Raw genomic sequence first — 15,112 nt, 5'->3', positions numbered from 1 at the left:
GGCGCCCGGTGGTTGGGGAACTTGGTCTCGGGGAACTACCAGCTGCCCTAGGCGCTCCGGAGCCTGCCCATTCGCGGTGTATTCTGGGGAATGTGGTTTGGTTCACCCCGCCCACCTTCTCCCCGCAACCACCGCTGGCTGGCCTCGTACTTCAGCTGGCTGGCCGAGCTTTTGCCGAGAAAGTGCCAACCCTGAAAGGCGTTCAGACCCCCTAAGGCCCAGGCTTGGGCCCTCAGAGGGTGCGTGCTGGAGAGGCCCAGCTGCTTGGCAGGGCTGCTTTTCCTGGTGGGTCTCACGTGCCATCGTTAGCCTTCCCCTTCTTGGGCTCCTGAGTGCTGAAGGCAGAGGAAGGTGGTGTTTCCCTTTGCTATGGGATTAGAGCAGGACAGTCTTCAGGGTCCTTTGACCGTGGAGCATTTCCTGGAGATGAGAACCCTGCTGAGATCTGGAGGAGGTTGTTGGATATTGGTTACAAGGGGAACCCTTGGGGTTGTGGCTATGGTACGGTAGTTGTTAAGAGAGCTTCACTGAACCTGGGGGAAAGCTAACCCAACCACAACGCAACCTAAGATGGAAGAGGCTTTAGAAGTCACCAGGTTCAACGCCTGGCCCTCTACTGGTAGCCACTTTACAGTGTGCACTTCGGAAAGCTAGTCACCTCTTAATTCAGGAAGTAGACTGATCATTGTATACAATTTTCAGTTTTTAGGAAAATGTTCCTTTTTTAAGAGGAAACCTTCTTTTAAATTCCACCCGAGTCCTAATAATTCAAGAATGCTTCCAGAGTGTGTAGAACCCAATTATGTCACTTCAGGGAGCACACATCACTGAAGTTTTGATGACATTTTAGAACCTGCCCTCTTCGTTGAGCAGAACACGGTACAAGCACGTGAAGGTAGTTGGAGTCCCCTAGGAATGGATAAATTCGTCATTCGAACACCCAGAATCCAAAATAGTCCTCAGAAGAAAGATCCTGGAGGAAAGATTTACAAGCAGGCCACCATTGAATCTCTGAAGGTGAGAGGGGATCCGGGAGTGGAGAAAATGTGCAAAGGACTGGGATGGCAAGGAGGTCTGGAGAAGTTCTACTATAGAAGACCTTTGAGTTCCTTATTTCTGTGCTTTTTCCCCACCGTGTTCCTGACCACTCCAAATTTGTTTCCCCCATACCCTATTTATCAATTTCTGGACCTTTGTTACACCCTTCTAATTACTTTAGCTTTGTGGTATGTTTCACTAACTGGTAGGATACATCCTCTTAAATTATTCTTCTTTTGCAAGATGTTCTTGTCTATTAAATGGAATGTTCAAGTACCAAATATGATTCGTGTACCCTGTACAAACTCAGTAAGATTGGGTGATGATACCACCCCTCATCATATTGACCGGAACTGTATCACGTGGCCTTCACAGCCACAGCTGAGACTGAAAAAGAGACTGTTAAACTGGACTCTTTGCAACCTCAAACTGTCTGACTTATGTTGGCAAGGAAGAGGCAAGGCATCATGAATACAGTATAGACAACCAACAGTGAATCAATGAATGTAAGAACCCAATTAATGGTAGTTACTGCTTCACTTAATAGTGAAGGACAGGGGAGCCTGGTGTGCTGCAGTTCATGGGATTGCAGGGAATTGGCCACAGGTTAGCAACTGAACAACAAGAAGTTTCTTCACTAAAAACAAGCAGAAAACTGCTTGCAATTATTTCTCTTTGTCTTCTTGAGCCTCTCCTAATTTACGCACTTCTTCTTTCTGATTTCCTTTATTGCTTCCTCTTTTCTTCATTAGACTGCTAATGTTTGTGCTTTGCAGAGCTTTGTCACATTTTATGTATTTGGCCAGGGTAATCTTACTCATCTTAAGGCTTGCCGTGCTGATGACTGCCAGACTTGCACCTCTGGCCTAGGTCTCTGAAGAGAGTGGGATCAGGGGCTAGAGGAAAATTTACAAACACTGTGATGATGTGGGGGGGAGGGGGGGGCTTCTGAGTACTTGACTTAAGTACTCTGTTGGACTTTTAGATATACCACACGTTTACCAGACCCAGATTAGGAAGTGGTATAGGGAGGTGTAAAGAAAAACCCTGGGTTCTCGGCCTCCTGTGCAGTTGGGTGATCTTTAGCAAGTCATTTTCTAAACTGGGATCTCACTTTGTCCTTATCTAGGAAATGTGGTGGTTGACCTATGTCATTATGTCAGAGTTTCTTCAAACAAACACTGTTGTCCTTTCGGGCAAGATGACTCTTCCTCATTTGACACTGTCCTGTGAATTTTACAAAGTTGAGTATCTCTGGCCCTCGGACACTAAATGCCTGTAACACCTCCCATTGTGATGACCAAAAATGCCCTCATGTGTTTACAGGTAGGCCGTAGTTAAGACCCACTAAGCTCAAGATGATCTTTAAAATCTTCCCTAGTTTTGCAGTTTTGTCAATTCCTAGAATACAAGTGTTTCAAGTGTTTCAACTGTTTGCTCAGAGTATCCATGAATAATTGTAGACTCTATGTTGTATACAGTCACTACTGTATATAATTCTCAGAGACAGTGGTGGACAGGACTGTGGTATCAGACTGTCTGGAAGAAAAAAAGGGATAGTAGTAATTGACCTACATGTACACTCAACATACAAACACCCAGATTCTAATATGCCTTCACCTGTCCCTTCTGCCCTTGGTGTACCCCTGTGGGCCCCAGTTGAGAATCACTGTGTGTGATGATGAGAATAAGTCATGTGAAGATTGTGGAGTCAGAATAAACAACAGGCATATGAAGTAACATTCTCCTTCGGTGCAATGGCTTTTCTTCCAAACCTTCTTCCATATTTATTTTATCCATATACCAAGTAACTGGGACTAGAAATTTAGAAACCACCCTTAATTCTTCTTCCTTATATCCAGTTTTCAATTTTGTCTGCTAAAAATCCTTTCTGCCCTTACATCTCTCTCTTTAAATTTCAAAATCTTTTTGAATTTAGAGCAGTTCTGTAGTCTGTTAACTTTCTCTCCCTGACTTTGGCATCCCCTATCATTCCAACCTCCACACTTAAGTCAGAGAAATAAGGCTTAAAAAAACAAAACTACTCAGGTCACCTCCTTGCCAAAGGAAACCCTTCCCTCAGTGGTTTCAAGTCATCTTTCGATAAGACATTTCTTTACATGACACCAAAGGCCCTCTGTGACCTGGTACCTGCCTGCCCTGCTGCTCTTCTTATTTACCTTCTGTCCAGTGTCAGCTATTCACAATTTCTCAAAGATGTGTTCTTTCATACCTCTGTATCTTTGCATTTGCTGTTCTGTTTTCCTTGAATGGCTTTTTTCTCTTGTTTTAGAGGCAGTATGGTGTGGTAATTAACAGACTCTGGAGCCAAACTGCCCATGTTAAAATTCCAACTCTGCCACTTAAACTACCTGTGTGACCTTGGGCAAGTTATCCTCTCTGTGTCTTTCCTTATCTGTAAAATGGGATTAATAATAATATCTATTTAATAAATGAAGTGTGAAGTGAAAGTCATCATTTTATTTTATAATAACTTATATGGAATTCTTCAGGCCAGAATACTGGAGTGGCTACCCATTCCCTTCTCCAGGGGATCTTCCCAACCCAGGGATCGAACCCAGGTCTCCCGCATTTTAGGTGGATTCTTTACCAGCTAAGCCACCAGGGAAGCCCTAATAAATAGATAAGCAACTAGGATATACTGTATAGCACAGGGAATTCTAGGCATTATTTTATAATAACCTAAAATAAGCCTCTTATCCTTCTCCATCAAAGGGCAGACAGAATGAAAATCAATTCCACAGAAAACTAACCAATCTGATCACAAGGACCACAGCCTTCTAGCTCAATGAAACTATGAGTCATGCCGTGTAGGGCCACCCAGGATGGGCGGGTCATGGTGGAGAGTTCTGACAAAATGTGGTCCACTGGAGAAGGGAATGGCCCACTACTTCAGAATTCTTGCCTTGAGAACCCCATGAACAGTATGAAAAGGCAAAAAGATAGGACACTGAGAGATGAACTCTCCAGGACTGTAGATGCCCAATATGCTACTGGAGATCAGTGGAGAAATAACTCCAGAAAGAATGACGAGATGAAGCCAAAGTAAAAACAACACCCAGTTGTGGATGTGACTGGTGATGGAAGTAAAGTCCGATGCTGTAAAGAGCAATATTGCATAGGAACCTGGAATGTTAGGTCCATGGATCAAGGCAAATTGGAAGTGGGTCAAACAGGAGATGGCAAGAGTGAACATAAACATTTTAGGAATCAGCAAACAAATGGACTGGGATGGGTGAATTTAACTCAGATTACCATTATGTCTACTACTGTGGGCAAGAATCCCTTAGAAGAAATGAAGTAGCCATAATAGTCAACAAAAGAGTCTGAAATGCAGTACTCAGATGCAATCTCAAAAATGACAGGCTGATCACTGTCTGTTTCCAAGGCAAACCATTCAGTGTCACAGTAATCCAAGTCTATGCCCTGACCAGTAATGCTGAAGAAGCTGAAGTTGAATGGTTCTATGAAGACCTACAAGACCTTCTAGAATTAACACCCCAAAAAGATGTCTTTTCATCATAGGGGACTGGAATGCACAAGTAGGAAGTCAGGAGATACCTGGAGTAACAGGCAAATTTGGCCTTGGAGTACAAAGTGAAGCAGGGCAAAGGCTAACAGAGTTTTGCTAAGAGAATGCACTGGTCATAGCAAATACCCTCTTTCAACAACACAAGAGAAGACTCTACACATTGACATCACCAGATGATCAATACCGAAATCAGATTGATTATATTCTTTGCAGCCAAAGATGGAGAAGCTCTCTACAGTCAGCAAAAACAAGACCAGGAGCTGACTGTGGCTCAGATCATGAACTTATTGCCAAATTCAGACTTAAATTGAAGAAAATAGGAAAATCCACTAGATCATTTGGGTATGACCTAAATCAAATCCCTTAGGATTATACAGTGGAAGTGACAAATAGATTCAAGGGATTAGATTCTGATAGAGTGCCTGAAGAACTATGGATGGAGGTTCGTGACATTGTACAGGAGGCAGGGATCAAGACCATCCCCAAGAAAAAGAAATGCAAAAAGGCAAAATGGTTGTCTGGGGAGGCCTTACAAATAGCTGAGGAAAGAAGAGAAGCGAAAGGCAAAGGAGAAAAGGAAAGATATGCCCATTTGAATGCAGAGTTCCAAAGAATAGCAAGGGGAGAATAAAAAAGCCTTCCTCAGTGATCAGTGCAAAGAAATGAGGAAAACAATGGAATGGGAAAGACTAGAGATCTCTTCAAGAAAATTAGAGATGCCAAGGGAACATTTCATACAAAGATGGGCACAATAAAGGACAGAAATGGAATGGACCTAACAGAAGCAGAAGGTATTAAGAAGAGGTGGCAAGAATACACAGAAGAAGTATACAAAAAAGATCTTCATGACCCAGATAACCACAATGGTGTGATCACTCACCTAGAGCCAGACATCCTGCAATGTGAAGTCAAGTGGGCCTTAGGAAGCATCTATAAACAAAACTAGTGGAGGTGATGGAATTCCAGTTGAGCTATTTCAAATCCTAAAAGATGATGCTGTGAAAGTGCTGCACTCAACATGCCAGCAAATCTGGAAAACTCAGCATTGGCACAGGACTGGAAAAGGTCAGTTTTCATTCCAATCCCAGAGAAAGGCAATGCCAAAGAATGCTCAAACTACTGCACATTTGCACTCATCTCACATGCTAGCACGGTAATGCTGAAAATTCTCCAAGCCAGGCTTCAACAATACGTGAACGGTGAACTTCCAGATGTTCAATCAGGATTTGGAAAAGGCAGCGGAACCAGAGATCAAATTGCCAACATCTGTTGGATCATCGAAAAAGCAAGAGAGTTCCAGAAAAACATCTGCTTTATTGACTATGCCAAAGCCTTTGACTGTGTGGATCACAACAAACTGTGGAAAATTCTTCGAGAGATGGGAATACCAGATCACCTGACCTGCCTCCTGAGAAGTCTGTATGCAGGTCAAGAAGCAACAGTTCGAATTGGACATGGAGCAACAGACTGGTTCCAAATTGGGAAAGGAGTATGTCAAGACTGTATATTGTCACTCTGCTTATTTAACTTACATTCAGACTACATCATGTGAAATGCTGGGCTGGATGAAGCACAAGCTGGAATCAAGATTGCCAGGAGAAATATCAGTAACCTCAGATATGCAGATGACACCACCCTTATGGCAGAAAGGGAAGAAGAACTAAAGAGCCTCTTGATGAAAGTGAAAGAGGAGCATGAAAAAGTTGGCTTAAAACTCAGCATTCAGAAAACTAAGATCATGGCATCTGGTCCCATCCCTTCATGGCAAATAGATGGGGAAACAATGGAAACAGTGACAGACTCTATTTTTGGGGGGCTCCAAAATCACTGCAGATGGTGTCTGCAGCCATGAAATTAAAAGACACTTGCTCCTTGGAAGAAAAGTTATGACCAATTCAGACAGCATATTAAAAAGTAATGAGAAGTCTTTTCCAGCAAAGGTCTGTCTAGTCAAAGCTTTGGTTTTTCTAGTAGTCGTGTATGGATGTGAGAGTTGGACTATAAAGAAAGCTGAGCACCGAAGAATTGATGCTTTTGAACTGTGGTGTTGGAGAAGACTCTTGAGAGTCCCTTGGACTGCAAGGAGATCCAACCAGTCAATCGTAAAGGAAATCATTCCTGAGTATTCATTGGAAAGACTGATGCTGAAGCTGAAACTCCAATACTTTGGCCACCTGATGTGAAGAACTGACTCATTGGAAAAGACCCTGATGCTGGGAAAGATTGAAGGCGGGAGGAGAAGGGGATGACAGAAGATGAGATGGCTGGATGGCATCACTGACTTGATGGACATGAGTTTGAGTAAGCTCTGGGAGTTGGTGATGGACAGGGAGGCGTGGCGTGCTACAGTCCATGGGGTCACAGAGAGTCGGACGCAACTGAACTGACGTGAAAATTGCTTAGTCGTGTCCAACTCTTTGCGACCCTATCAATTGTACAGTCCTTGGAATTCTCCAGGTCAGAATACCAGAGTGGGTAGCCTTTCCCTTCTCCAGGGAATCTTCCCAACCCAGGAATCAAACCCAGGTCTCCCATGTTGCAGGCAGATTCTTTACCATTTGAACCACAAGAGAAGCCCAAGTATACTGGAGTGGGTAGCCTATCCCTTCACCGTCGAAGTTTCCTGATCCAGGAATCGAAACAGGGTCTCCTGCATATTCAGGTGGATTCTTTACCAACTGAGCTATCAGGGAAGCCCCATCTACTTAATAAGCTCGTTGCAAAGTTTTAATGAGTCAATACATGTAAAGTGCTTGGCACAGAACCTGGCTAGTACTAAGTACTATGTAAGTGTTGTTATCAGCTGCTTTATGAAATCCTTTGTCTCCATGACCTAGTCAAGAGTCTCCTGTATTATAAGGTCTTTCCTAGCCACCCTCTGTCCCCCAAATACAGAACCAGTCTAATGACTCCCTTCTCTAAGCTATCCCTTTTCTTAACGTGCCGCATTAGCACACTTCCTGTACTTGTGCTATGTAAAAGGTGTTTTTCTTTTTTTAATTGGAGGATAATTACTACACAGTATTGTGATGGAAACGTGTTCCTTTTCATGCGTGTGTCCTGGTATACTCTCAGCATCTGGAAAGACTATGTGTTAATGTTTTTGTGGCCCCAGTAGCTGTCGTGGGATTGGGCATATAGAAGGCCGTAGTGCATTTTTCTGAATGACCAAATGAGCTAAAACTCTTCAAGCCTGGACGTGGTGTATGAGCCCTTTTCTGTTCTGTTGTGTCTGAGGTGCCATCTCCTTATCTCTTACAGCTCCCCTTTCACAGGAATGCATTCCAGCCAGACCTCACTTCTTGCTCTTCTTTTTCTAAGCTCCTCTCTTTCATGTCTCCAGGGCTTTGACTTGATGCTGATCCCCTTTCCTGCATCTTTTACAAAGTGAATTCCTACTCATTTGTCAACCCACTCAAGTGAATCTTAGATTATAAGCTTCATAAATACAGGGACCTTGGACATTTTATTTACCTCTCTACCCTTGGACCTAAGACATTGTTCGGCACATATTAAGTCGTTAGTAAATACTTGTTTAAAAAGTGAATGCTGAAATGCTTTCTGGGGAATTAATCTTTCCCTCTTTGATATTCTCTTAGCACTTGGTTCAAATATCTGTTTTAATTAGCACTTACCTTACTATATTGTAATTGCCCAGTTACCTGTAGTTTCCCCAGTCTATCATGAACTATTCGGACTGGGATTGCAGTATCTAACTGTGTTCTGATTCTGCTCTAAGCCCTAACACAGGGCCTGCTATATTGTATGTAAAAATTTATTGAGTAAACAATAATCATTATTATTTGGGGATGTTCTTGCTGGGTCTGGATAGTAAGCTACTCCACAAATGCTATTGTGAAACAGCTTTATACTCAGTTCTATGCTAGGTACGCTAGAACATAAGAAAAATTTAAGATAAAAGTATGAGCCTTTATAGGACTTCTTCTTAGGACATCATAAGAAATTAATAAGTAATGATACAAAAGCATATGTGCTCCATTACAAAATTGTTGTTTAGACAATAGGGGGTCAAGAGTTAGGAGAGAGCTTAGCGTCTTGTTTTAGGGGTTTAGAGCACCTTAAAGAGATGGAAAGATTTGGCTAGGTAGAGGGAAGTTAGCAACATCTAGCCATTCAATAAGTTGTACCTACTGTTCTCTTTCCTTTATGCATGCATGCATGCTCACTTTCCTTTGTGCACAGTACAAATTAAAAACAAGTTAAATTTGAATTCTAGAGTTAGAATTAGCTAGATCCACGTTTTGCCAAGTGACTCTTCCCACACACCACCATTATGTTTTAATGCTAAGAATTTGCTGAATGGTCAAGCCTCAATTTCCTTATCAGTAACATCAGAAATAGTATTTCACCTGCAGGGTTGTTATGAGGGCTAAATAAATAAATGCACGTTGAAAGGGCTAAGCATTGTGCCTGGCAAAAAATAAAAACTATTAAGTAGTTCTCTCTTTTCTTATATGGAAATAAAAGAGGCTTGTGTAGTAAACCTAGAGCTGAGAGTGATGGTGGCGATGGTGATGATGATAGTAATGATTACTGCCTATATTTATTGAGCCTATTTCTATGGGCCAGGCATTGTGCTAAGTGCTTTACATAATAATAACTCTAAATTTGAATAATAGCTCTGTGAAATGGATGCTTTTATCATTTATATTTTACAGATGAAAAAAATATAAGGCACAGAGAGATTAAGTAGCTTGTCCAAAGTCTTGAAGCTCAGTGGTAGAGCTGGGATTTGAACTAGACAATCTGGTTCCACAGTCTGCCTCCTATAGGGAGAACTAAAAAAAATTGGAGGTTTCTGAATGCCAGCAAAGGAGGCATAAAAATCTTGGGATATTAGGACCATTGTACTTCTGTTATCAGCATATTAGAAGTAATTTTGCCATAGCCTTATCACATTCAATGAAAGTGCTACTCAATAGAGCTCATGTGGTGTGCATTTGAATAGTAAAGGTTAATTTGGTTAATCTCTTCTTACTCCCTAAGGGAAAGTGATTTCTTCTGTTGGTTGCAATAGGAGATTTTTTAAATTGAAAAATTCTGAAATATGCCTATTATTTTAGGTTATGCCCTTAAGAATGCTCTGTAAGTCTTCACACCCTTTGTAGGATTGACTAGCCAATATTGTCCTTGCCCCCACCAGTGGAATGTTGCCCATGTTATTGCTTATGAGCGAAGCATTTTCCCTCATTGGTTTTATCAGAGCTTATATTTCAGCCATCCACAACTATAGGACCAAATGGGATTTTGGAAGCACCTTTTCTTTCTGGCAGTAACCATTCCACTACTCATAGTAGCTTCCCATTGATATTTCATGTCCATTTCCCTTTTTTCCTCTAAATATTTCAGATAAGAACTTGTTGCATCTGTTCTGGGGCTCATATTTGGACAGACTTAGAGAAACATTCTTTGTAAGTATGTGAAATTCTTCTCTGGAACTAATTGCTATATTTTTCTATTTTTGCTCTATTATTTCAGATCTGAAGACTACTATACTTAGTCCTTGAGGGTAGAAATAACTGTTCAGTTACATCTGCTGATCCCCTGGAGAAGGAAATAGCAACCCACTCCAGTACTCTTGCCTAGAAAATTCCATGGATGGAGGAGCCTGGTGGGCTACAGTCCATGGGGTCGCAAAGAGTCGGACACGACTAAGCGACTTCACTTCTTCTTCTTATATCTACTGTGCATTGGGGATAGAGAAATAAGAAATGGTTCTGGCCCTCAACTTGTTCATAGTCTAGTGGAGAAGACAGCCTTGTAGATAACTATTTGCAGAAAGCACATATGCAGTAATTGATGTCTTTGCAGATTGCATGGGAGTTTGGTTAAATGTGGTTAGAGAGAGGCAAGAAAGTCTTTGTATAGTAGTTCTTTAATGTCTTTAAGAATAAACAGATGTTTATCATGTGGTTCAGGCAGAGAAAGAGCATCCCAGGCAGAGGATGTCAAATACTGTGATTTGTTTAGGCAGTTTCAAATTGTTTGATGTATGTTGAGCCAATGGTGAGGCCCTGAAAAGGATGTCAGGAGCCAGGTCATATAACACCTTTTATGCCATGCTAAAGAGCTTAAACGTCTATAGTTCCATATGTTGAAATAATCTGATGTGGAGCCCCCAACCTCATTCCAGCCATGTAGAAATGCTCAATAAAAAATCTCCAATACAGGAATTACCCTGGCAGTACAGCAATTAAGACTCTATTGCAGGGGCCCGGGTTTGATCCCTGGTTAGGAACTAAGATTGCGTGTGCCACATTGTGTGACCAAAAAAAAAAATAAAACCAACAGCAAAAAAGTCTCCAGAACAGAGCTGAGCTTGAAAAGAAAAAAGAGAAACCCTCAGGTGCCAGGAAGAGAGAGGAAATCCAAATGCAGAGCTATAAGTGGAAGTTGAAGGTACAGGCATACCTTAGAGATATTTCAGGTTTGGTTCCAGACCACTGCAATAAAGCAAATTTTTTTGGTTTCCCAGTTAATATAAAAGTTATATTTGAACTATACTGTATAATCTGTTAAGTGTACAATGGCATTATGTCTAAAAACATGTACATACCTTAATTTAAAAATATTTTATTGCTAAAAAATGCTAACCATCGTCTGAGCCTTCAGTGAGTTGAAATCTTTTTGCTGGGTCTTGCCGTTTGGAGGGTCTTGCCTAGATGTTGCTGGCTGTTGTCTGATGAGGATGGTGGTTGCTAAAGGTTATAGTGGTTGCGGCAGTTTCTTAAAACAGTGAAGTTTGCCATACCAATTGACCCTTCCTTTCATGAATGATTTCTCTATAGTGTGCAATGCTGTTTGATAGCATTTTACTCACAGTAGAACTTTCAAAATTGAAGTCATTCCTACCAAACTCTGCTGCTGCTTTATCATCTAAGTTTATGTAATACTTTATATCCTTCCTTGTCATTTCAACAGACTTCACAGCATCTTCACCAGGAGTAGATTCCATCTCAAGAAACTTTCTTTCCTTGTCCATAAGCAGTAAGTCCTTATCAAAGTTTAATCATGGGACTGCAGCAATTCAGTCATATCCTCAACTTCACTCATAATTCTAGTTCTCTTGCACTTTCCACCACATCTGCAGTTACTTCTTCCACTGAAGTTTAGAACCCCTCAAAGTCATCCATGAAGTTTGGAATCAACTTTATCCAAACTCCAGTTAATGTTAATATTTTGACTTAGTCTCATGAATCATGAATATTCTTAATTGCATCTGGAATGATGAATTCTTTCCAGAAGATTTTCAATTTACTTTGCCACCAGAAAAATCACTATCTATGGTAGCTATAGCCTTACGAAATGTATCTCTAATGTATTTCTCTATGTATGTATCCTAGAAGTATATTTCTAGGTCTTGAAAGTCAAAATTAGTCCTTGCAACAGAATGGATGTTGTGTTAGCAGGCATGAAAACAACATTAGTTTCATTGTACATCTCTGTCAGAGCTCTTGAGTGAACAGGTTCATTAGTCAATGAGTAGTGATATTTTGAAAGGAATCTTTTTTTCTGAATAATAGGGCTTGACAGTGGGCCTAAACTCTTCGGTAAATCATGCTGTAAACAAGTGTGCTGTCATCTAGGCTTTGTTACTTTCATAGAGCCCAGGAAGAGTAATTTGCATAATTAAGGGCCCAAGGATTTTCAAAATGACAGGTGAGCATTGGCTTCTATTTTAAGTTGCCAGCTGCATTAGTCCCTAACAAGAGAGTCAACCAGTCCTTTGAAACTTTGAAGTTAGGCATTGACTTCTCCTCTCTAGCTATGCAAGTTCTAGATGTCATCTTCTTCCAGTATGAGGCTATTCTATCTACATTGAAAATCTGTTGTTTAGTGTAGTCACCTTCATTAATTATCTTAGATAGATCCTCTAGATAGCTTGCTGCAGCTTCTACCTTAGCACTTGCTGCTTTACTTTGCACTTGCATGTTATGGAAACTTCTTCCCCTAAACCTCATCAACCAACCTCTGCTAGCTTCAAACTTTTCTTCTGCAGTTTTCTCACCTCTCAGCCTTCATAGACTTGAAGAGCATTAGGGGCTTGCTCCAGATTAGGCTTTGGCTTATGGGAATGTTATAGTTAGTTTGATCTATGAAAACCACTAAAATGTTATCAGCATTAAGTCTGTTCTGCTTTCTTATCATTTAATTTCCACCAGGAACTTTTCCTTTGCCTTTATGACTTGGTTAACTATTTGATGCAAAACACCTAGCTTTTGGCCTGTCTTGGTTTTCAACATTCTTTCCTTACTAAGCTTAATCATTTCTAGCTTTTGATTTTAAATGAGAGTCAAGCTACTCTTCCTTTCACTTGAACACTTAGAGACCATTGTAGGGCTGTTAATTAACCTAATTTCAATGTTGCTGTGTCTCAGGGAATAGGAAAGCCCAAGGAGCAGGCAGAAATGGGGAAATGACTGGTTGGTGGAGCACTTAAAATATTTATCAGACAAGTTTGCTGTCTTACATGGGCATGGTTTATGGCACCCCCCAAAACAATTACAATAGTAACATCAAAGATCATTGATCACAGGTCATAACAAATATAATAATAATGGAAAAAGTTTGAAATGTTGCAGGAATTACCAAAATATGACAGACACGAAGTGAGCATGTGTTGGAATAAATAGCATCTATAGGCTTGCTTGATGCAGGGTTGCCACAAACCTTCAGTTTGTTAAAAAAAAAAAAAAAAAAAAAAAAAAGCACTATCTGCAAAGTGCAATAAAGTGAAGTGCAATAAAACAAGGTATGCTTCTATGTAGTTTTATGGAAATCAGGCACAGAGTTTGGGGGCTGGATTTTAGGGCCACTATGAGGATTGCAGATAAAGGGGCTGGAAGTCAACATAGGGCTACCATATTTTTGAAAAATGAGCTAGAAAAATTCCATCCACCAATCTAAGGAATCAGCATGAGGATTATATCATCTCAGGGTTTGGGTTCAAAAAAAGTTGACCCCATAATAAATTAGAACCTCACGCTTATGACTCTGTGTGTGTGTGTGTGTGTGTGTGTGTATGTGTGTATTTAACTTCATACTATCTACAAAGCTGAAAAATTAACATGAAAACTGGTCCAGAACCAGGGAAATCCAAGGATCTTGACAAAGGCAAAGGTGAAATTTCCATGTTAAGACTCTTCTAAACCTAGAGTACATAGGATTCCCTTGGAAAATATTAAAAATGTACTCATGGTCAAAACTTACAAAACTTATAGTAAAGTAAATTACCAGGAGGGAGAATGAACAGGTAGATTTAAGTAATAGAATTTCTACTCCAGGAAACATAGGTAACAGTCTGAAAGAGATCTTAAATGTGTTAAAAATATTCACAGAGATAAAGAAAGGAATAGAAATGGTAAGAATAGGATAGTATGGAAAAAATGGGCAGATTTAGAGGAAAAAAAACAGAATTTGTCCAATGAAAAACCATATTTGTTGACAAGCACATTGGACAGGTTAAAAGTAAAGTCATAGCTATGGAGAGAAATGCTGAATTGAAAGCTGAAAAAAGTGAAAGTATTAATCACTCAGTCCTATCTGACTCTTTGCGACCCCATGGACTGTAGCCCGCCAGACTCCCTGGCCCTGAAATTCTCCAGGCAAAAATACTGGAGTAGCCATTCTCTTTTCCAGGGGGTCTTCTCAACCCAGGGATTGAACCTGGGTCTCCTGCATTGCGGGTAGATTCTTTACCATCTAAGCTACCAGAAAGCCCAAATTGAAAGCTAGATCTGAGGAAATCACTGGAATGCATCCCAGAGAAATAGAAATATGGCAGAAATGTTAAGAGACTTGAAGGACAGGCCAAGAGACCATGTATATTTCTAGTAGGAGTTTTCCATAATGTAGAGACTTGGTATAGATTTCATTGATTATCTTAAAAATTGTAGGGACAAACACTAAAATGATAGAAATAGAATGTATAACTTCTAAGCCTTGAAAGAAAAAACAAGATTAAAGAAAACTCAGGCTGTTAAATAAAAGATAAGAAGAAAAAAGGCAAAGAGAAAGTATGTCCAGTATATCAGTAATCATGATAAATGCAAATGGATTAAACATGCCTGTTAAAAGATAGAAATTTTCAGATTGGATGGGGAAGGAGGAGCAAAATAAAGCAGCCATAAGCTAGTAAATCATGACCCAGAAAAGTTGAAGGATAGAAGACATATGAATATATAATAGGCAGGAGTTCACTGAAGCAATGTTTATAATAGGAAAAATATGAGGGGGAAAAAGTCCTAAATATGCATTAGGGGAATCGATTTTAATATTCTGAGATATTGTATATAAAAATAATGGAATAATATTCAATACTATCAAAATGGATCAACTGGGTTTATATGTATCAGTATGGGTAAGTCAAACTATATTGAGTGAGAAGTGCAAGTTGCATAATATGATATTTATATCTACTTCCTACTGAAAATATCCCTTACCTGGCTTCATTTGTGTTTCATGCCATTTAACACCAATGTTATTTTATATTATAACAGG

General features: G+C 40.3%; 1 protein-coding gene across 9 annotated transcripts in view; it reads left to right on the top strand.

The window, feature by feature from the left end:
* TCEANC2 (transcription elongation factor A N-terminal and central domain containing 2) overlaps positions 1–15,112 on the top strand; it is a 44,157-nt gene that overhangs the window by 1,281 nt on the left and 27,764 nt on the right. For 2 of the 9 annotated variants that reach the window (XM_043461240.1, XM_043461237.1), the window contains exon 2: positions 874–1,017. In XM_043461240.1, coding sequence (XP_043317175.1) covers positions 916–1,017 — 102 coding nt within the window. In that variant the 5' untranslated portion in view covers positions 874–915. Of the gene's footprint in view, positions 1–34; positions 286–814; positions 1,018–15,112 lie in introns of those variants that run through there. The other 7 variants (XM_043461238.1, XM_043461234.1, XM_043461239.1 and 4 more) reach the window with 6 other exon arrangements.

Source organism: Cervus canadensis, chromosome 2 (genome assembly GCF_019320065.1).
Source record: "Cervus canadensis isolate Bull #8, Minnesota chromosome 2, ASM1932006v1, whole genome shotgun sequence".
Classification (NCBI taxonomy): Eukaryota; Metazoa; Chordata; class Mammalia; order Artiodactyla; family Cervidae; genus Cervus; species Cervus canadensis.
This window is presented reverse-complemented; position numbering and strand designations above follow the sequence as displayed.